Source organism: Anabrus simplex, chromosome 4, assembly GCF_040414725.1.
Source record: "Anabrus simplex isolate iqAnaSimp1 chromosome 4, ASM4041472v1, whole genome shotgun sequence".
Classification (NCBI taxonomy): domain Eukaryota; kingdom Metazoa; phylum Arthropoda; class Insecta; order Orthoptera; family Tettigoniidae; genus Anabrus; species Anabrus simplex.
This window is the reverse complement of record NC_090268.1, coordinates 74,117,890-74,142,512: the sequence shown is the minus strand read 5'-3', so window position 1 is coordinate 74,142,512 and position 24,623 is coordinate 74,117,890. Positions and strand designations below refer to the sequence as shown.

Genomic DNA, 24,623 nt, shown 5'->3' with positions numbered 1-24,623 from the left:
TATCGACCAGGAAACGACTTCCGCTACTTCTGTCTGTGAGAAATAGGCGGCGTGAAAAATAACTCCGATCACCTGCCGCCGCTAGTGTGGAGCGTTTTAGTTTGACTGCATGTTAGAATTCTGAGCGGAAGGTGGTTGATATGAGCATGGGCTCTGACATTTCTTTGCTCTGCTGCGATATTTCAAGTGATACCAACATAGTGCTCCATTAAGATTAAAAGAGTGGGCTGACCGGGACCTGTCTCGTGACCTTCTTGGTGAGGAACGAGATGATCGTGAGCTACTTCTTGAAGAACGTGACAACGTTTTCAATTCATTGATTTTCAGTGATAATTCAGCGATCTGCATTTCTAGTCTTGAGATACGATCGTTACTGACATCATTTACTTTATCGACTGCAATGGTGGATGGTGGTGCCTGCGCGGTTTGACCACAAACATTTAACCTCAGTTGCGAAATTTCAACAATTTTGTCAGCCATAGTGGTTATGGTGTCCAGATTATCTTTACTCGTAGCTAATATAGAACGTGCGGTAACAGGAAGCCGCTGCATAAATATGGTTTTCAAGAAATCGTCCTTGACTTGCGTACCGGCTAAAGTTCGCATCTCACGCAAGAGTTGAGTAGGCTTCTTATCACCTAATTCTAATTCTGTTAATAATTTCGTCACTTTCCTATTCTCTGACTCTTCAAATTCCTGAATTAGTCGTGCTTTAAGCTCTGTGAACGGAGTGGTAGATAGTGGTCGAGATAAAAAGTCGGAAATTAATTCTACAATATCCGCTTCTAATGACGCAACAACATGCTTAAATTTCGTGGTTTCGTTAGTGATACCCAACATAGTAAACTGTGTTTCAACTTGAAGAAACCATTGTTGTTGTTGTTGTGTTGTTTGAGTCATCAGTCCATAGACTGGTTTGATGCAGCCCTCCATGCCACCCTATCCTGTGCTAAACTTTTCATTTCTACGTAACTATTGCATCCTACATCTGCTCTAATCTGTTTGTCATATTCATACCTTGGTCTACCCCTACCGTTCTTGCCACCTACACTTCCTTCAAAAACCAACTGAACAAGTCCTGGGTGTCTTAAGATGTGTCCTATCATTCTATCTCTTCTTCTCGTCAAATTTAGCCAAATCGATCTCCTCTCACCAATTCGGTTCAGTATCTCTTCATTCGTGATTCGATCTATCCATCTCACCTTCAGCATTCTTCTGTAACACCACATTTCAAAAGCTTCTATTCTCTTTCTTTCTGAGCTAGTTATCGTCCATGTTTCACTTCCATACAATGCCACGCTCCACACAAAAGTCTTCAAAAACATCTTTCTAATTCCGATATCAATGTTTGAAATGAGCAAATTTCTTTTCTTAAGAAAGCTCTTCCTTGCTTGTGCTAGTCTGCATTTTATGTCCTCCTTACTTCTGCCATCGTTGGTTATTTTACTACCCAAGTAACAGTATTCATCTACTTCCTTTAAGACTTCGTTTCCTAATCTAATATTTCCTACATCACCTGCCTTCGTTCGACTGCACTCCATTACTTTTGTTTTGGACTTATTTATTTTCATCTTGTACTCCTTACCTAAGACTTCATCCATACCATTCAGCAACTTCTCAAGATCTTCTGCAGTCTCAGATAAAATAACAATATCATCGGCAAATCTCAAGGTTTTGATTTCCTCTCCTTGGACTGTGATTCCCTTTCCAAATTTCTCTTTGATTTCCTTTACTGCCTGTTCTATGTAAACATTGAAAAGGAGAGGAGACAAACTGCAGCCTTGCCTCACTCCTTTCTGGATTGCTGCTTCTTTTTCAAAGCCCTCGATTCTTATCACTGCAGACTGATTTTTATACAGGTTGTAGATAATTCTTCGTTCACGGTATCTGATCCCTATCATCTTCAGAATCATAAATAGCCTGGTCCAATCAACATTATCGAATGCCTTTTCTAGATCTACGAATGCCATGTACGTGGGCTTGTCCTTCTTGATTCTATCCTCTAAGATCAGACGTAAAGTCAGGATTGCTTCACGTGTTCCTACATTTCTTCTGAAGCCAAATTGATCTTCCCCCAACTCAGCTTCAACTTGTTTTTCCATTCTTCTGTGAATAATACGTGTTAAAATTTTGCAGGCATGAGATACTAAACTAATAGTGCGGTAGTTTTCACACCTGTCAGCACCGGCTTTCTTGGGAATAGGTATAACAACATTCTGCCGAAAATCGGATGGGACTTCTCCTGTCTCATACATCTTGCACACTAAATGAAATAACCTTACCATGCTGGTTTCTCCTAAGGCAGTCAGTAATTCAGAGGGAATATCATCAATTCCAGGTGCCTTGTTCCTATTTAGGTCACTCACAGCTCTGTCAAACTCTGACCTCAAAATTGGGTCTCCCATTTCATCAGCATCAACAGCCTCTTCATGTTCCAGAACGAAATTATCTACATCGTTACCTTGATACAACTGTTGGATATGCTCCTGCCATCTTTCTGCTTTGTCTTCTTTCCCTAGAAGTGGCTTTCCATCTGAGCTCTTAATATTCATGCACCTAGATTTCCTTTCTCCAAAGGTTTCCTTGATTTTCCTGTATGCAGCATCTACCTTTCCCAGGACCATACAGCCTTCGACATCCTTGCACTTCTCCTTCAGCCATTCTTCCTTAGCTACCTTGCACTTTCTATCCACTTGATTCTTTAATCGCCTGTATTCTTTTCTACCCTCTTCATTTCTAGCATTCTTGTATTTTCGTCGTTCATCAATCAGGTCTAGTATCTCCTGAGTTATCCACTGATTCTTAGTTGATCTTTTCTTCCTTCCTAACATTTCTTCAGCAGCCCTACTGACTTCATTTTTCATGATTCTCCACTCTTCCTCTACTGTGTTTCCATCGGCCTTTTCATTTAGTCCTTGTGCAACATGTTCCTTGAAACAATCCATCACACTCTTTTCTTTCAACTTGTCTAGATCCCATCTTTTTGCATTCTTTCCTTTCTTCAATTTCTTCAACTTCAGACGGCATTTCATGACCAACAAGTTGTGGTCAGAGTCCACGTCTGCTCCTGGGAAAGTTTTGCAATCCAACACCTGGTTTCTGAATCTCTGCCTAATCATAATGAAGTCTATTTGATACCTTCCAGTGTCTCCAGGTCTCGTCCACGTATACAGCCGTCGTTTGTGGTGTTTGAACCAAGTATTGGCGAGGACTAAATTATGGTCAGTGCAGAATTCAACCAGCCGACTTCCTCTTTCGTTCCTTTGTCCCAATCCAAATTCTCCTACTGTGCTACCTTCTCTTCCTTGGCCTACCACTGCGTTCCAGTCTCCCATCACAATTAGATTCTCGTCACCTTTGACATATTGTATTAAATCTTCTATCTCCTCATATATTCTTTCAATTTCTTCATCATCCGCTGAACTAGTAGGCATATAGACCTGCACTATTGTGGTGGGCATTGGTTTGGTGTCTATCTTGGCGACAATAATTCTTTCACTATGCTGGTCGTAGTAGCTTATCCGCTGCCCTATTTTCTTATTCATTATTAAACCAACTCCTGCATTACCCCTGTTTGATTTCGTGTTGATAATTCGGTAGTCGCCTGACCAAAAATCCTGTTCTTCCTGCCAACGTACTTCACTTATACCAACTACATCTAACTTTAGCCTATCCATCTCTCTTTTCAGATTCTCTAACCTACCACAACGATTCAAACTTCTAACATTCCACGCTCCGACTCGCAGAATGTCAGTATCCATCTTCCTGATGATCGCCCCCTCTCGTGTAGTCCCCACCCGGAGATCCGAATGGGGGACTAGTTTACCTCCGGAATATTTTACCCGGGAGGAAGCCATCATCAGTCCATCATTCATACAGAGAGAGCTGCATGTCCTCGGGAGGTGGTTACGGCTGTAGTTTCCCGTTGCTTTCAGCCGTGTAGCAGTATCAACACAGCTAAGCCATGTTGAGTACTATTACAAGGCCGTATCAGTCAATCATCTAGACTGCCGCCCTTGCAACTACCGAAAGGCTGCTACCCCCCTTTCGATGAACCATTCGTTAGTCTGGTCTCTCAACAGATACCCATCCGATATGGTTGCACCTGCGGCTCGGCTATCTGCATCATTGGGACACGCAAGCCTCCCCACCGCGGCAAGGTCACATGGTTCGCAGAGGAGGGAAGAAACCATACCTTTATGTTTTTCTTCCAGATGGGCGGAATCTTCACTGAAATGCGAGCAATATCCGCTTCGTTCCATACTGTTGTTGGCGGTGGATTTGTTTCGTTGCTGGCATCAGTCATTTTCACACTTGACTAACCACAAAATGCGTTCCGCGCCGTATTTTAATATCACGTCGGGAGTCACCAATGTGGTAATTGATGATGATTATGTACTTGAATAATAGAACAGGGATGGTGTATTAATGTGTTTAATTAACACTCCAACTATCGTGGGGACGAAAGTAAAACATGAATAATAATCAGAGAGAATAAAGATAATATTAAAAGCACAGAACATCAATATATAAAAGTCTTCGAAACACAAACAAAGTTCTAAGAGTTTATAACACATACACAGTTTATACACATATATTAATACTAGAGGCCGCCACAGTACTAATCAAAAGTAGTTTCCTGGTTCTAACACAATCATTCCTTGGTCGCCCCTTTTAGTCGTCTCTCACGACAGGCAGGGGATACCGTGGGTGTATTATTCGTCTTCCTCCCCCACCCACAGGAGTGGGGGGGGTTTGGTCCGCGAGAGGTATTTTATTTCCCTCAAGTCCGCCGGCAAGCCGGTTAGGATCCCCCTATCCGCCACCTGGGACGCGCCACGTGGGAGTATCACCTCTCCCCCTGCTACGCCAGGTTCGTGGTTCACAAATATCTCCGGAAATACTGGTACATCATAAGACACGTAGATTACAAAAGATGTAGTAAAGTACAGTTTTCAATCCTTTCCGCCTGATACATATTTTATCGTAGGCCTATCACTTAAGGTAACGGAGTTATTCGTGAATTTTTATTTCATTTCTAAGTCGATCTACGATCAAAATCTCTGACCAATATTATTCAGTGGTGATGGTAACGAATTAAGTTGCGATGGTAGAAAGTGTCCTCGTGGGTGTTTTATAAGGTTCAAAATCACGTAGTCATTATTCCCTGTTGATTAAGGTTCACATGAGTGGTATCTAATAAGCTTGTCCTTCTAATATTTATTTATTTATTTATTTATTTATTTATTTATTTATTTATTTATTTATTTATTTATTTATTTATTTATTTATTTATTTATTTATTTATTTATTTATTTATTTATCTTTAGTAGTGGTGAAGTTAGGACTCATCGTCCTCATTTACACTTAACCACATCATTGTACAGGAAATTGTGGGGAATGTTACATATTTTAAAAGAAACTAATTTGTAATATAAATTCAAATTAAATGCAACATAAGAATTATACCAACATGTATACCTACATATAATTTGTCAAACTACTAAAATGAATTTTAATGAAAATTAAGTTTAAATTAATTTAATGAAAATTAACTAAAACACACACACACACACACACACACACACACACACACACACAGACACCATCATTTACTCATCAAGATCCATACCGTTTTTTATGCATCTTAAGGTACGTCCACACCAAGATATTTTCGTTAACTTTGTTAATAAACATTGTTAATGAACAATGTTCATGAACATTTCTGTCTGTTAATAAACAAAATAGCGTGTTCATTAACTTTTCGAGCATGTTGATAAACAAAATTTCTTTAACTTTTGTGAATGAAACTTTTCATTAACTTTTCGTGTTTTCGTTAACATTTCGGTTCGCACATGCGCAAAGACGTAATTGAAACACGCAAACTCGTAGCGCGCAATACGATACTTTTTTGTTTCTCGAAATCGACTATTGAATCGCAAGCAACTCGTATATTGCGCGGAATTACGAAATACCAGGAAGTATATGACAATATTATTTTGTTGAAATGGAGTGGTCAAATGAAAAGGTCTTGGCGCTCATTGAATCCTACCAGAATTATCCTGTTTTGTGGGACAGTCGGCATCCAAACCACAAGGACAGGAATGCTCGAAAGGATAGTTACTCGGAACTGGCCTCTGAGTTTAATTGCACTCAACATGATATTGAGCATAAAATTAACAAACTCAGAGGTCAGTTCCACAGAGAATTTTTGAAAGTCAAGAAAAGTAAAAAAAGTGGGAGCAGTTCGGATTGTGTTTATACACCAAAATGGTTTGCATATAAGAGCATGCTAGCGTTTATGGTAAGGGAAGAAGATAGCGAGACCACAATAAGCAATTCACAGGTAGAGGTAAGTAAACATGTAGGCTATTTATTATTTTACACATATATAATTCTTAACATTGAGATTATCCATACATAAATAATGTACATTACTGTCAGGGGACTCAATATGTAGGTGACCCCTTGGTTTGAAAAGAGTTAACAACATAGTAATAGTAGCATACTTATTTTTCTATTAGCATGTAAGAGTCAAATAAAAATTGATGTATCATAAGAACAGTATTGTGTTTGCATTCTTATACTAATGAGCTATGTAAACAAATATACCATAGAAGAATAACAATCCCATTGCACTAACCAAAACAGATTTATGCACAGTGATCTTGCCATGGCACACTTCCTTCCTCACTCAAAAAGTAATTTGTAAATTCAAGGCGCACTTTCTTAGCATCTTGTGCTGGCCTGCCTTGTCCTTCCTGTATAGGTTGCAGTTCAAATTCATCCAGTCTCCATAAACCTGGAGTGACTGTCCCATTTTCAGTATCTTCACTATCAAATGAACCTGGAGGAGTGTATGTATTTCTTGCAGCTTTATTTCTAAGCAAAAAATTGTGAAGTACAATACATGCAGTCACAATAATTCTAGCTTTAGCTGGAACAAGCATTAGTGGTTTTCTGAATACTCTGAATTTTGCTGTCATTATTCCAAACACATTTTCAACCACCCGCCGTGCCCTGCTAAGCCGATAGTTGTAGATCCTTTCAGGTGATCCCCTCTCAAAACTACCATGGAATGGTTTCATGATATTCGTGCACAATGGGAATGCTTCATCGGCTACAAATACATATGGAGTATCAGTCTCTCTCCCAGGAAGTGGGCAGGGTTTTGGAATATCTAATAGGTCATTCGTAATTGCTGGATATAGACTAGAATTCACATACACTCCACCATCTGATAGTCTTCCATTAGACCCCACATCAAAATAGGTAAACATATAATTTGCATCCACTGCAGCCAAAAGGACTATGCTGTGGGTGCCTTTGTAGTTGTAATAGTGGCTACCACTATTTGGAGGGGATTGTAGTACCACATGTTTTCCATCTATTGCCCCAATACAGTGACTGAAATTCCATACTCCCGAAAATCCTCTCTCTATTCTTAACCAGTCTGTGTCAACTTGTGGAATCTGAAATGAGCAAAGAAATAAAGGTTTCATAGTACCTTAACTTACACTCAAAAATTATGGTTGAGTGCCCTTTTAATAATTTAATTTAAGACCAAAGAAAATAGTATGCCTATGAAAATGTCAAGAACCAATCATGTTTCAACATTTATTATAACAAAACTTGTAACATTTCAGATTGATGATACACAAGTGGACTTCGACCCTGACGATGTATGCAGTGTGAGCACTGAAAGTCAGTTTCCTCTACTGATGGAAATGGAGGGGAGTACTCAAGGAAGCAGTACCTCCTCACAACAAATACAACCCAAAAGAAAAAGGAAAAGAACTGGTAAAAGCACAGATGATATCATAGCGGAGGCATACAGTGCATTTCAGCAAGTGACACAAGCGCCAGTGACACCAGAGGATGAATTTGATGTTTATGGACGTTTAATTGGCAATGAACTGCGCCAATTTAAAAACAATCCTCATCTTCTGGCAAGAGTGAAGTTTGAAATGCATAATATAATATTTAAAGCATCAATGGAACAATTTCCTAATGAAGGTGGTGAAGCTATAGTTTTAGAAATTCCAAGCGAATAAATTTCATAATGTGCATAATTTGAAGTATTTTTTATGCTATATTCTAATTGTATACTTAATTGTAATTATTCTGCTATGTTTTAATGTATTTCTATTCTTGTTATGTTGTATTTTTTAAAAATTTTGTATTGTAATCATGTACCATAAACGTGTAACATTTCACATCAAACACACATGTAGTAACATGTTATAACACGTCAAAATCATCCTCTGGTGTCACTGGTGCTTGTGCCACTTGATGAAATGCACTGTAAGCCTCAGATTTTATATCATCAGTGCTTTTACCAGTCCTTTTCCTTTTTTCTTTTGGGTTGAATTTATTGTGAGGTATCGTCAGGGTCGAAGTCCACTTGTGCATCATCAATGTGAAATGTTACATGTCTTGGTGTAGTATAGGGTGGGGTTGAGTGGGACTGCGAGTGTGGTTGAGTGTGAGTGAGTGAGTGAGTGAGTGAGTGACTGGGGGCAAGTGTGGGATTGAGAGTACGAGTTTGGAAGTGTATGTACGGGTGTAATGTAAGTTTTAATGTATTCTTAATTTTGTATTCTTCTAGCTATGTTCTAAGGTACCGTAGTTTTATTTTTGTATTGTAATTTTTAGGAATGTTTTAATGTACTTTGAATATATATGGTGAATGAAACTTATTTTTAAAGTGGATTGTGGTAAATATAATTAAGTAATTTCCATTTTTGCTCCTCATTGAATAACCTAACCTTCCATAACCACTTGTGTATAATCGAATAATACTAGCCTAAATAGATTACATAAATATTATCTTTGTTTCTTACCTTTACCAATTCCTTGAGATTTTTGTATAAAGCTTCACACACCTCAGGCACAAGAACTGAAATTGCTTGTTTTGATACTCTAGACAAATACATAAGTGAAGTGTAGGAGTCACCAGTTGCTAGGAATCTTAAAGTTATACCAAGCCTATCATTAATGGAGATGGCATTCCGATAATTTGTATCATTTCTTGCAATTTCAGGCCCAATTACTGTCAACAAGAACTGAAAGTCATGTGGAGACATTCTCAGAAAATTCTGAAAGCCTGCTGCATCATGAATTAAAAGTTCTGACATAAGTGTCCTCTCCAAACTTAATTCTGAACGCTTTTCCAATATTTTTCTTTGCCACACTTTGCGTCTGCGCTTTTCTCTAATTGCACTCATTAAAATAATGAAAGATGCAGCTGTAAGTATTTTCTTCTTCCTGACCCTATCCATTGTAACCTCACAAACAGATATTTTGGTTTGGACACAATGTTAAAGAAGTTTGTTAACAAATGTTTATTTGGTGTGGACACAATGTTAAAGAAGTTTGTTAACAAAAGTTTATTAACATCTTCAGAAATGTTTTCGTTAACATTGTTTATTAACTTTGGTGTGGACTAGCCATAAGATGTACTTTCTGTAGGAAGACTTGAAAGACTCTAATGGGTTACTGCTGCGGATGTCATTTCGAACAGAGTTCCATTATCTAGTTCCCGTCGGAATAAATGAGCGATTATAGGCAGCTGACCTGCTGAAGGGAATGGAAAGTGTAGTAATAAAGCGTGTATTTTGCTGGTGAAAAGAAGAAAGGTATATAAAATTTGATGACAGGTACTGAGGAGTTCTCTAAGTTAGTGATTTGAACACGAACACAATTGCATGAATATTTCTGAGTCCTTCAAATTTCAGGAGGGAAAGTTGCTTGTAATAAGGTGTGACATGTGTGTCATAGCGCAACAAAAATATAAATCTGATGCAAGAATTCATGGTCCTTTACATCTTTCTATTTGTTTTCCTTTCGGTGCATCTGTGAATACAGCATCACTGTAATAGAATATAGTTTATTAGTTATTCATTAACACATTAAGGATGGACTGTGCCTTTTACAAGATAGCTAAACATCCCATAATTTGGGTACCGGTATGTAAAAATAAATAAATTAATTAAAATATACATCATTGACACATTAGACTGTATATGATTAATATTTTTTAAGATCATTCTTAAGAATTTAAAAAAAATATATATATCATGAGCTACTCATCCTGCACAGTAAAATGTGTCTGATATCTGAGCGAAGTGAGGATAGAGACAGGAACAGCACAATGCAACAGTAGACTGAGGCAACAATAACAATACATTTGCATTTCTCTCGCCCTTCGTCGCTAGCACTGTGCAACTTGACAAAATAAAAACTGCCGAAAATGATCGAGTCTAAGATAGTAACTGTGGTTATCTTCTCAAACACTACTCATCATGGGAGTACTTGTAGACAGTACACACTTATCTCTGTCATCAGACCCTCCATGTTATTGTATGTAGCACGTCGTTAAAAGCTTTCAGCAGGCACTTGAGGCACCGTGTGCGCTTTAAGTGCTGGACCTCACACACATTCATTGTATGATGGCTCTAGGACACACTGTGCCAAAGGTTCTAGTGAGTCTGTAGTTTTGACAGGAGCTCCAGTTTCACGTGGACCACCACAGCGACGTGACATTCCTCATGCCTCGACAGGAATATGAACGCGACTGCCTTGCTTAAAAAGTTACAGATTGCATCATTAAGTTATTACGCCCCTCCCTTACCGATAGATCTGCAGGTTCAGTTTTAGGACGTTTTTCTCGTTATTGTAACATCCATTCTCATTCAAATTACATTCTGAATCTCTGAATCGCGTATAATAATAATAATAATAATAATAATAATAATAATAATAATAATAATAATAATAATAACAATATTTCATTTTCTACCGCTTTTCCCACACCTGTGAAATCGCGGGTGCGAACTGCGTCGCACATGTGGTTTTAGCCCTGTTTTATGGCTGGATGCTCTTCCTGTCGCCAACCCTATATGGAGGGACGTAATCACTATTGCGGGTTTCTGTGGTGGTTGGTAGTGTAGTGCGTTGTCTGAATATGAAGAGGAAATTGTTGGAGCATACACAAACACCCAGTCCCGGAGCCAGAATAATTAATCAAAAGCGATTAAACTCCCCGACCCGGCCGGGAATCGAACATGTGACCCTCTGAACCGAAGGGCAGTGCGCTGAGCATTGAGCCAACGAGTCGGACAATAATAATTATAACCATGATAATAATTGTTGTGCTGGGGCTGTACCTTAATTAAGACCACGGTCGCTTCCTTCCCACTCCTAGCCCTTTCCTATCCCATCGTCGCCATGAGACCTATCTGTGTCGATACGATGTGCAGCAAATTGTAATATATATATTTGTTATTATTATTATTATTATTATTATTATTATTATTATTATTATTATTATTATTATTATTATTATTTACAAGTTGCTTTACGTCGCACTGACACAGCTAGGTCTCATGGCGACGATGGGACAGGAAATGGGTAGGAGTGGAAAGGAAGCGACCTTGGTCTTAAATAAGTACAGTCTCAGCATTTGCTTGGTGTGAAAATTGGAAACCACGGAAAACTTTCTTCCGGGCTGCCGACAGTGAGGTTCGAACCCACTATCTCCCAAATACTGGATGCTGATCGGACTTAAGCGACTGCAGCTATCGATGATGATGCTTGTTGTTTTAAGGGGCCTAACATCGAGGTCATCGGCCCCTGATGGTACGAAATGCTTTGACAAAATAAAAAATACAAAATCCTCCACTGACCAGAATTCAAAACGTGAGGACGAAAAATGAACGGATGGATATGAAGTTAAAACGATCAGTGGAGCCGACCCGCAATGCCTCAGTCTCAGAAACTGACGGAAAACAATAGTAATACTGACCAAGGGGCTGGTTCTATAGCTCAGTGCTAAATCGATGATGCTTGCAAGCTGAAGGGGTCCAAAATACAGGTCATCGCACTCTCATAATGGTACCTATCGCTTGGAAGGTAGAACCATGGTATTTGACATGGTGCGGTACTAATCAACAGTATCGTAGACTCGCGGTATTCCACACATTATGGTACTACTCACAGGTAATAAAATTCGCACAGGTAATACAGACCTATGGTGTTTCACACATAGCGGCGCCATTTACAGGCAACGCAAACCTATGGTTTTCTTCACATACGTGTACTAACCACAGGGACTCGTACTATCCCGTGGTGTTCCTTATATAGTGGATACTAATCATAGGAAACCCAGAACCCTGGTGTCGCTCATATTGTGCTACTAATCACAGGTACCGTAAAAGCCTGACCGCACGGTGCTCCTGATTGCTACTAATCACAAACCTATTTGGTACCTAACATAGTGGTACTACGCGCAAGTAATAACGACCCATGGTGTTCCCCGCGTGGTGGTACTAATCACAAGTAGTTTCATGGTTCTAATCCAATCATCCCTTGGTCGCCCCTTTTTGTCGCCTGTCACGACAGGCAGGGGATACCGTGGGTGTATTATTCGTTTTCCTCCCCCACCCACAGGGGGTGTGTGTTTGGTCCGCGAGAGGTATTTTATTTCCCTCAAGTCCGCCGGCAAGCCGGTTAGGACCCCCCTATACGCCACCTGGGACGCGCCACGTGGGAGTATCACCTCTCCCCCTACTACGCCTGCGTAGCAGGTTCGTGGTGCAGCTATAGAGCTCGGTATCCAACACTTAACATTCCTGCAATATCTGTAGATGCAACAAGCACTCGTGCTTTGCCAAATCCAACTATCGATTATGTGTAATCACTCAAAAACAATCCAGCACGTGTGCATGCGTTTGTGTAAATTCCTCGCGTGTACACTTAATTTTTATTTGTTTTACGTCGCACCGACACAGACAGAATTTACGGCAATGGTGCTATAGGACAGGGCTGGGAATGAAAAGGAAGCGACCGCCACCTTAAAGGAACTGCCTGATTTGAAAATGGGAAATGACAGCAAAACATGTTTAGGGCCGCCGACAGCGGACAAGCTCACAGCTGCGTGACCTAAACCTTGTAGCCAGCTTGTTCGGTAGGTACACTTCTCTGAAATAATTTAACCCATAGATATATTGAGCGTATCTACAATTTTTATATCTACATGGGATCTGAATTATATTTCAGAAGCAGAAAAGCCTGTTGACAACTTAATAAACGGGCTCTAGAAATGTATGATTCCGCTGTGTTGAAACCTGTATTTAGTTACTGAATACGGCATTATCTTCAGTAATTTGGATTTTTTCCCGCGGCATGGGCCATGGATTCCCCTCTGACTATTGCCCTATATTTTAAAAACTCTGTTTGCTATTTTTTAATGTTTGTTCTGTGAGTTTTCTTTATTACATACGGCTGTCCGTGGCTGAACACTGGTTGCAAATGCTATTAATGTCAGAGTACCTCTTTGTAAACCACATTTTCAGTGAATATTTTTTCACAATTTCAACTCATTTTGCCTGCTTAGATCCTTGTACACAAGAACATCGTTTATGCGGATTAAGTGGAACCGGAACTGATCCGAATTATCGAAAATACGGATAATCCGGAAAAAGTAAAGAAACAAATAGGCTACAGTAGGCTACATGTTATATAATACATTAACATAAGTTGTACAGTAATACCTCTTTTCAATTGTACAAAAAATTATAAGAACGCTTTTGTTAAATTTACGACTCTGTTTTATGCACTAACATAATGCGTGAGCTTTTTCTGTTTTACATTTGTATAGCGTTTGCGCGCAGCACGATCACGAAGACGTTTTACTAGCAGCAGTTCTGCCGGTGTGGTTTCAGTCTGGGATTCTAAATAGGCCATCAGTTTGTCAGCTTCATTGTTGCATCTCCACGAGTCATTGTTTCTTCTGCTGGAGCGCCAGTTTCATTTTCGAATTCACCATCTCTCTCGTCATTACCTGCCGAGGAACAAGAGGCAATAATTTATTCGTCTGTCATTATTCCGTAGCCTGAATTACAGTCCTTTTTCAACCAGTCATTTACGTCGTTCACATCTACGTCCGAGAAGTGGATGTTCTTGCCCGTATAAAGCAATATCGCCCAAGAATTATCAGGGAGGCGGTTGAAATACGTATAAACATCCAGATAATTTCAACCACGATACAGGCTACAACCTCAGTGAATCATGGCTACATATTATCAGAACCATTAGAGAGTAATGCTTTACTGTTGCCATTCGTTGTCTCTATCTGGGGCTAAAATGGTGTCCCGTTTACATCTTAGGGCACCATTTCAAGTTCCTTGTTGCTTTCTCCTAGCAACCTGTTATGCGTCGTTTCATTTTCTCTGCCTTTCTTCATCAGGAGACACAAAGTTCCTTTCGAAACGCGTTGAGTGTGTTTTTATAATTAATTACACGGCACAAGCCCAAAAATTACCTCATAAATGGATGGATATGAATTTAAAACAATCAGTGGAGCCGACCCGCAATGCCTCAGTCTCAGAAACTGACCGAAAACAATAGTAATACTGATCAAGGGACTGCTTCTATAGCTCAATACTGAATCGGTGATGCTTGCAAGGTAGAGGGTTCCAAAATATAGATTATCGGCCTCTCATAATGGTACTTATCGCTTGGAGAGTAGAACCATGGTATTGTCATGGTGCGGTACTAATCAAAAGTATCGTAGACTCGCGGTATTCCACACATTATGGTACTACTGACAGGTTATGAAATTCGCACATGTAATACAGACCTATGGTGTTCCGCACATAGCGGCGCCATTTACAGGCAGTGCAAACCTATGGTTTTCAGCACATAAGTGTACTAACCACAGGGACTCGTACTATCCCGTGGTGTTCCTTATATAGTGGGTACTAATCATAGGCAAGCCAGAACCCTGGTGTCGCTCATATAGTGCTACTAATCACAGGTACCGTAAAAGCCTGACCGTGCAGTGCTCGTGCGTGCTACTAATCATAAGCCTATTTGGTACCTAACATAGTTGTACTTCGCGCAAGTAAGAGCGACCCATGGTGTTCCCCGCGTGGTGGTACTAATCAGAAGTAGTTTCATGGTTCTAATCCAATCATCCCTTGGTCGCCCCTTTTAGTCGCCTCTTACGACACGCAGAGGATACCGTGGGTGTATTCTTCGTCTGCGTCCCCCACCCACAGGGGGTTGTGTGTTTGGTCAGCGAGAGGTATTTTATTTCCTTCAAGTCCGCCGGCAAGCCGGTTAGGACCCCCCTATCCGCCACCTGGGACGCGCCACGTGGGAGTATCACCTCTCCCCCTGCTACGCCTGCGTAGCAGGTTTGTGGTCAAGAAGAATCGCCCCTGTAAAAGAAATACTGCACAAGTAAAAATACATTTTTATTATTTTCTGTCCAGATAAATCCAGATTAATGAGGGCCGGTTAAACGAGGTTCTTGTGTACAATTGTAACTGATATCCTCAAAGCAACGCACCCTGGACAATGCCACCTACGGCTGGTCGTGGCTGAACACTGAGTAAGGTAAATCCGGGACAGATGCCGCCCCGGTAGAGATGCCGCATACACTGTAGCTAAAGGTTCCCATCGTTACAGCTAGATGGCAATATGTGTGGTTTTTCAGTTTCTAAGGAAGAACTACTGTCTGCGAGTGTGACGAAATTTGCTCGTATATTACGCCAATTATAGCCGATATCATGAGGCTAGTACATGTTTCCTCCTGACAAAGTTTTTGCGTGTGTTAATTTATTGTATATTAAGTTGGCTTCAAATGCTTAAATCAGACGTTTTTAGTACAGTAGACGTCAGAAACATAACTGTAGTTGAGAGTAAGCTAATTTTGGGCCATGATAGCCTTGAGGTATGAAAACAGGAGGGTGCGTCTCTCCCTGATAGTTGGCCTTCGGGCTGAGCAGCGGTCGCTGTGCAGGCCAGAGCCATTTCAAGGGTGTTAAGTGCCGTGGGGTTTTATATAACACAGTGAAGAATCCATTGCACATGCACATTTATAGTAAATCGAAATTAAAATATGATTTTAATGTTGTAAATTATCAGATAGATTTTTTTCCATTGAATGATTATATTATGTGGATATAATTGTCTTGTAGTACGTTCTAGTGTTCGGTTATATTAAAGTTGAAGAAATTGGCTTAAATTTGATTTTGTCATTAATTATTTTACTCGCGGCATCTCTCCCGAGCAAAGTCGGCATCTATACCGGGATCCAGGGAGAGACGCCGCAGATGCAACAATTCCTTTGTTCACTCCTTTCTCCCATTTACTTTCAATTGCCAATATTTTGTTCATCCCTGATCAAATGTGCATGTTTTCAAATTATGCTCGATGAATTTGCAACAATTTTTAAAGTAAATATACCGAGATATAACAAAAGACATAAAAAGTGCGGCAACTCTCCCGGAATTACCCTATTATATCTCCTTTCTGTAATGCCTGACCTTACAACTTGTTCTTTCATGTTCATTTCTCTGTACTCGCGCCGTATAGCTTCCGACTTCTTGATCACTTAATGGCAACTGTCTCTTCGGGAGCGGCCATTATAATTGAGCAAAGACATGTGAAGTAGGGCCTATGTTATTTGTTTTTACGTCCCACTAACTACTTTTACAGTTTTTGGAGACGCCGAGGTGGCGGAACTTAGTCCCGCAGTAAATCTACCGACACGAGGCTGACGTATTTGAGCACCTTCGAATATCGCCGGACTGAGCCAGGATCGAACCTGCTAAGTTGGGGTCAGAAGGCCGGCACCTCAACCGTCTGAGCCACTCAGCCGGGCTCTTAAAAAACAATGGACAAAGAAATACTGAGCAAAGACAACACGTGCCAACCAATGATGTATAAATATACCATAATAGAGACCGGCTGAGTTGTTCAGGTTATAGAGCGCTGACCTTCTGAGCCTAAGTTGCCGGGTTAGAATACCTCAGTCCCATGTCGATAGATTTACTGCGAGGTAAAATTTCGGCATCTCGGCGTCTCCAAAAACAGTAAAAGCAGTTGGAGGGACGTACAACCAATAATACTACTGACTCGATCGATTTCGAAAAACATGAACCCAATGATCAAGTAGGCTGTGTGTAATAACGCAACAAGAAAGGTACGGTGAATAACGTGAGACATCGGGGCTACGTTTCGCAATGACCTGATCGGTTTACCGCAGCTAATTTTCTTGATATATTTCGGAAAGGTTCCGTTTTAGGGCCTTAAAATGTAGTTTCCGGTTTCTCGTAGCGACTCGCCGAGCATTCTTTCTCGCATCGAGGGGCGTAAATTGAGCTTTGTTCAGTCATATTTCATATGTATTCCAAAGAGTCTATACAGAACTATCCTCCTTTCCTTAGTAGCGACCAAATCACATCTAATATACAGTCATAAGAACTAAACAAGCTGCTGCCAGGAATCGCGAGGCTACTCACGAACTAAAATGATTTTGAAATGATAGGGATAATAACTCCCACCAGTAGTGATAACTGCTCGATGTAACCTGGTGATTAACAAAAGACTAAGAATTGTTACACACCCTGATTAGGTTACGTAACCAGTGGCGGCTGGTGCAGAAAATCGGTTGTGTGCTGTAACCCATCCCCCCCCCCCTCCAAAAAATTAAAATATTCAGAAACATACCGATACAAGTTTTCAAGAGGCTCCCCACTGAGTTTTCCACACTGAACAAACACGCAAACAACCCCAACACATATACAAATTCCTCATAATAAAACTTTATAATTAAACGCACAATAACAACTGCAATGGCAAAATATTCACGAACTCAATCACTTGGTGTGAGCGCGCAAAAACAGATCTTCCCAATATTACCAAAATTATTCAAATAAAACCAGGAACGTCGTTATGCAAAATTACATGTTATGTTTTTATTGTGTCCTTTATAAACTAGACATTTTTATTACAGAAAATCACAATATCATGTCCTTATTTTGACAACATAAAATGTACAAATTTTATAGTTCGTCGATTAACAAAGGTGGCTATGGAATAGGCAAGTTGAGAGTATTCTATCCTCTTTGGTATTAAAAGACCTGGCGGGAACAGCTCTACATTATTTTGTTTTCCCGTTTGCTTTGAGCGATCCCCTCTTAAATACTACCGCTGAGACAAGAGGGTGCCACCTGCCACGTGGTAATGCAAGCGTGACTAGTGTTGTCTCTCTGCGGTCGAACGAAGAATCGCAATGAAGTGATGTCTTGCCGGTCTTGGCTGTTGTTTCCACAGCCTATCGGAAAAGTTGGCCACGCATGCGCAAAAGGCAGAGTTCCTGCTTTCTGGCAAAAAGCTTAGACACTCTCGCTGAGCTGTGATCGCACAGCCACCCGGCGTGGAGCACACGACCAGTTACCTGATTGTGAGAGGAGTTGAATAATTTCCTATTCTTTGGCTGACGTCTTTTTCAATGAACTGTATTTGATTGCAGATAATATTTCTAAAGTAATTTATTTTGAAATAGGCATTGTGTTGTAGCACTTCAGCACATAAGGTAGGGCCGTCCCTGTACGTAACATGGCTTTGTTCAGTCCTTCTGCGATAAATTCGATAGTTTGCCTATATTAGTTATGCCCTAGTTCCAAAGGGCCGATTTCACCCACTTAATCTTGGAACATTGCGATGAAACATCTAATTAGTCTACACATTTTGAATAACTATAATCGTCATGAGCCCCAATTTAGGACCAATTTAAAAGTACCGCATCACCCCAACAGCAACAGGAAATTATTTGTGAAAACAAATTCAGATCTGATCTACATCTTTGATCTTGTGAAGTGAAAATGATAAAATGCTGTATTCTATATTTAAAATGAACGCATTTTTACCGTAGTAAAAATATCCCATTCTTACTGAGATCTTTCTGTGTTTCAGGGGTTCTCCAATCCTCATAGCCTTGCTATTTGTCCAAACGGCAGCGCACTTTACGTCGCGGAGATCAGCCCTAACCGCGTGTGGAAGTTCGAGCTGGCAGCGCGCCATACGACCAATTAAGGAACCAGTAGCAGTGAATGATGGTCGATGTTTCGAAGAATAAGAAGGAATTTCAGTTCTCACTTTGGATGAATTCTTTTCGCAGACTTGGAAATTAAGTCACATTTCACTGAAAGAGAAAATAGTAATCGTAAAATTCTGTACATATCCAAGACGGCTGTTTTTATAGCACTTTAAAAACGATGTCCCTGTAAATTTTGGCAGAATACTTGGGTGTTTTACTTTAATTGTGTGTTCTGAATTCCGTCTTAAACTAATTGTTACATGTTCCAAAACTGGAGTTTATTTCGTATTTAAGAATAAATGTATTGAAATAAGTATATTCTGTCTTAGTTTTAAGGACTTCTAGACCGATATTCCTGAACGAAAATAATACAAGCTATCCTAGTTTATGATTCCAGAAGAGTTTTAGTTTCGGAGAAAATAAGTATTTAATAAACATTCGATACCCAGTGAAAATGTGTATGGTGATGGGTACCGTGCAGGGAAAGATGATCACATTCTCCGTGCATGATGTGCTCTCAGTAAACATTCTCATGGGACAGATACAATTATTATATTGATTATGCTATTTTACCTGCTTTACTTACTTACTTAACCTGTTTTCCCTAGAGGGTTGGTTTTTCACTCGGACTGAGCGAGGGATCACACCTGTACCACCTCAAGGGCAGTGTCCTGGAGCGAGAGGCATTAGGTCGGGGATACAACTGGGGAGGATGACCAGTATATCGCCCAGGCGGCCTCACCAGCTATGCTGAACAGAGGCCTTGTGGGGGATGGGAAGACTGGAAGGGATAGACAAGGGGGAGGGAAGGAAGTGGCCATGGCCTTAAGTTAGGTACCATCCCGGCATTTACTTGGAGGAGAAGTGGAAAAACAGGGAAAACCACTTCTAGGATGGCTGAGGAGGGAATCGAACCCCCCTCTACTCAGTTGACCTCCCGAGGCTGAGTGGACCTCGTTCCGGCCCTCGTACCACTTTTCAAATTTCGTGGCATAGCCGGGACTCGAACCCGGGCCTCAGGGGGGGTGGCAGTTAATCACACTAACCACTACACCACAGAGGCGGACTTATTTTATCTGCTTTACTAAACATTATTATCACTTTGTTTACAACTTGACCACTATTAAACAAACAAGTCAAATCAAATGAAAACAATTGCATCATGCAAAAGAAGTTTATCTTACAATCACTCGTTTACCGTTTCCAAAATACTAACAAACTTAAAATTGGAAACTTTTTGTGATTTGATGAATCTTACTAAAAAGATAAAACACCAATGTAAAGAAATTCTCCAACTTTCAATTGGCTATTGAATACCATATCGTCCCTGCTCTGGCAAACTAGCGAAACTGACAAACTAAGGAATCTGTAGTTCTGAAGTTCTGGTCTAGATTTTGTTATTTATATATTGTCTACCCTCTGACAAAGTCTCACATCTGCAGCTCATTCTGTATGCCTAACATATAAAACCAATAATTAAATATAAAAATTGATTTGACATGAGTAATCACAACTTCTTTCAGCTCTCCTAACCTTTTGACAATTTTCAGATTCGTTAGTTTGCCAGAGCAGGGACGATATTATGTACATCTAAACAATTTAAAGGTTTAGGTTTATGTAAAGTGCAGTGGAAATTGTCGATCCATCAGTTCAATGCTTGTAACATCTGTGAGAGATCAAATAGAGTACGTAAATGGAGTTCGAGACCTGAAGAGAGGCAGAGACATATCTATTCAAGAACTGAGGCATCAGTAATCAGGCTCAAAATCCAACGATAACATCTCAGAGGTTATAGCAAGTGCACTACAAGCAAAAGAGTACAGTATGGTGGCAGTTAAGAGCTCATTGCAAAGACATAGTTCTGTATAAGTAACATATAAAAGCTAACATCTGGATTGACTCCGGAGAAGGGTTGGTCAATGGCGCGATGCCATAAAACTTCAATATAATTTTAGCCCTGTGAGAGCTCTCCACGGAAGAAGAAATGACGGTACCCGTTTGCAAACATTGCCACGAGAATGAAACATTTAAGATGTGCTTGGCCTTTCCCAGCATGGAGAACTCCTCCATCTCATAGGGTGCAGACAGCGTCAGCCTTAACCAAAAGGAATTACGAGGTGTACACATTTAGGGGAACATGCTTTGTAACGTCTGGTGTATGAAAGTTAACTTGGTAGATGGGATTCCAATGGTCGTACAGCATACCTTGAGACCTTAGCTACTCAGGGCATGTCAAATAGAAGTTATACTCCATCTGTAGGCGTAGCCATGAATTAAACTGTCAGGTAACCCCTCAAAATTAAGTGAATAGTGGTGCGTCCGTTGTGAGGTACACAGACTACTGCGGTCATTTGAGCACGTTGTACGCAGCACATCCCGTTAGACGTCTTAACGAGGTTTAAGTCACAAAGGCCGTCATTTTGATCCAGGAAGGATGAACTTTTCGTCGTGTTGCTGTGGAACTCGATGTCTCTCCGTCAGTTTTTCAACGCTTGTGGAATCGTTACAATGAGACAGGTCAGTTCATAAGGAGGGTTGGACAAGGTCGTGGACGCATGACAACCGCACAGGATGACTGATATCTGACCATCTGTGCGTTGCGCCTTCGTTCAACAACTGGCAGAGAACTGTACAAGACCTCAGGAGGGTCACTGGAGTCCCGGTGTCTGACCAGACAGTAAGAAACAGGTTAAGAGAAGTGTCCTTACGACCCGGACGTCCTATTCGAGTGCCCCGCTTAACGTAGCAAAATCGCGCAGCTCGCCTTCTATTTGCCCGTACCCACGTCAACTGGCAACTTCGCCAATGGAGACCTGTGTTGTTCACAAACGAGTCCATATTTCCCCTGACACAGCGTGATGTACGTCAACGTGTATGAAGACGCCGTGGTGAGCAGTTCATGCCAAATGTTGCCCAGGAAGACGACCGATTTGGACAAGGTTCTGTGGTGCTGCGGGGTGCCATCAGTATTGATGGCCGTACGGATCTTGTTGTCCGTGCTAATCTTACTGCTGCGAGGTACATCGAGCAGATACTGCTACAGCATGTGTTGATTGCTGCATACGGTGTTGACCCTGAATTTGTACTCATGCACGACAATGCCATGGCTCATGTAGCACGCATCACCAGACCTGTCTTGTGAGAACTGAACATTCAAGAGATGGAATGGCCAGCAGTGAGTCCCGACCTTAACCCCATCGAGTATGTGTGGGATAGGCTTACAGAAGTGTTCGTGGGCGTCCTGTTCCACCACAGACTCTCCAAGACCTCAAACAGTCTCTCATTGAAGAATGGGACATGATATCGCAACGTGACTTCCGTCGACTTATCCGGAGCATGACACATAGTCGCCAAGCTGTAATAAATGCTCGTGGAGGACATACATCATACTGAAGCTCCCCAATTGTGATAAAAATCAACCCTGGAGGACTGTTATCACTTCGTTTTCGCCCATATTTGGACATTTGCGTTTGTGTTATTTTGTATACTTCAACGGTAAAGAATAAAGGTTTAGTTTGTAATATACATGAGTGTGAGGTATTGTTTTGTGGAGCATGGCATACGTTCAAAGACATGTTCCCCTATTTTTTTTTACTGTGTATTATCCCCCATCTCCTAGCTTCAACGCATTGCTGCAGGTAGACAGCCCGCTACAAGACTTTGTTGTAATTGAAATGGGCAAAGTGGTGGATGTATAGCAATACACACACTCTACCTTCAGCACTACTCGTTCAATTCCTTCCCCTCCTTTTCGGTTCTGGAATGGCCTTCAACACCACCCCTTCAATTCCTCCCCTCCTTTCTCAGTACTGGAGTGGGGCAGTGTTGATTGTTTATGTCGAGACACCATTTCTGTGCATCCTTGCACCAGGAGGTTCCTTGTGTTGCTCAAACCAGTCCGCGCAGAGTTGTCTTCATAGTGATAGACAGGAAAAGTAGGACTGATTTCATCATCATCATCATCATCATCGATCCCGTGGTCTGCTTTGAAATTGGTAAATCTCAACCATTAACTGTCGATCTTTAAGAAAAGGACATCTATGAGTCCACAGTGGATTATTTTAATGCCAAGTACGACCTCCAAACAGTTACGGTAACAGGGTTGCTTGTGGGATGCACAGCCATTATTAACAAATTCGTTAGGGAATTTTGTGTCCGTTTCGGTCTAAGAACAATATTAAGGAAACTTGGAAGTGTGAATCTTCTGAAAGGTGCAGGTTTCTATATTACACAACATACCGGTACCTTAGAAGATATCAGAGATATTTAACTGAAATTTCTCAGAAAACTATATATCTCCTAGTCTTGTTCAATCACGTTCTTAAAAACAAATCGCAAACATAAATTGTTACATTTTTGGAAACTTACTCTGAAGAACTGTATGCCCAATATTTTTGAAAATAGAAAGTCTGTTACACAACATAACTTGCAGCTGTGGAAGTAAAGTTATTCAAATATCTATGTTAGTTAATGGAGGTCAACTTGAAAGGCGATGAAAATTTCACTAATTAAATTATCAAGATAAGATTGGAAAAGGTAATAATAATTTCTCCACTTCTGTTTAAAATAGAGGTTTTTTTTTAAGTAGCCCATCAGAATCTCTTAAGTAGACAAACTTCCTTAGTGCATTTAAAGTAGTTAACGTAGAAACGTAAAAATGAAAACATTTTGGAATGTTTTACAATATATCTTTATAAAGCTTATTCTTGACAAAATTATTTGATTACAGCGTAATTCCGTATTTACAATTTACAATGGTATGGAAAATGGTAATATAATTGTCCATCTAGTCAAAACAACTTACCTTTATACACATTTTAATTGCAAAAATCATTACACAGTTAGAAGGACATGTTATTATAACATTTTAATGTAGCTAAGAGAGCTAAATCATTTGACTTGGGGACTTTTTTTTGTTAATTGCTTTACGTCGCATCGACACAGATAGGTCTTATGGCGACGATGGGATAGGAAAGGCCTAGGAATGGAAAGGAAGCGGCCATGGCCTTAATTAAGGTACAGCCCCAGCATTTGCCTGGTGTGAAAATGGGAAGCCACGGAAACCATCTTCATGGCTGCCGACAGTGGGGTTCGAACCCACTATCTCCCGGATGCGAACTCATAGCTTCGCGCCCCTAACCGCACGACCAACTCGCCCGGTCGACTTGGGGACTGGGATTTGTGCTTGTCCCAGCACTCTCATTTTCATGCACACAAAATACACCAGACTACACTACACTAATAACCACCAAAGAAAAACGTAATAGTGAGTACTGTACATCACCCCACTTAGGGTAGGCGTCAGGAAGGGCACCCGGACATAAAACAGGGCCAACTCCACATGTGCAACACAGATCGCCGCCCCACCAGTATGTGAGTAAAGTGGTAGAAAAAGAAGAATCAATGCACTAAAAGAAAAAGGAAATACTCATTTTCATCTTCACGTTATGGCACAGACGTTAACTGTGCTGTTGTTTACGATTGCCAAACGTTAGGTTAGATTAGGTTACAAGTAAGAAGTCACTATATCGGACGAATTAGATCTATTAATGCTTCCCCCACTTTAGAGAGTTCAGTTGAATCAATGAAGTGTCTCCCAAGAATGTTGTTTGGTAGCTTCATCTGGTTTGTGACATATAACACAAGAACGACTCATAAAAATTCCACTTGTATAAATGTCCCTTCAGTCTTCAATGACCAGTGAGCAAATCAGTTATCCATTTCAGATTTC

At 40.5% G+C, this 24,623-nt stretch overlaps 1 protein-coding gene across 1 annotated transcript in view; it reads left to right on the top strand.

The window, feature by feature from the left end:
• Positions 1 to 19,396, top strand: part of Pal2 (Peptidyl-alpha-hydroxyglycine-alpha-amidating lyase 2) — a 138,105-nt gene extending 118,709 nt beyond the window's left edge. Inside the window, exon 7 of the mRNA XM_067146009.2 lies at positions 18,769 to 19,396. Within this exon, the coding sequence (XP_067002110.2) occupies positions 18,769 to 18,888 (120 nt within the window). The 3' untranslated portion in view covers positions 18,889 to 19,396. The remainder of the gene's footprint in view (positions 1 to 18,768) is intronic.
• Positions 19,397 to 24,623: the final 5,227 nt, after the last annotated feature.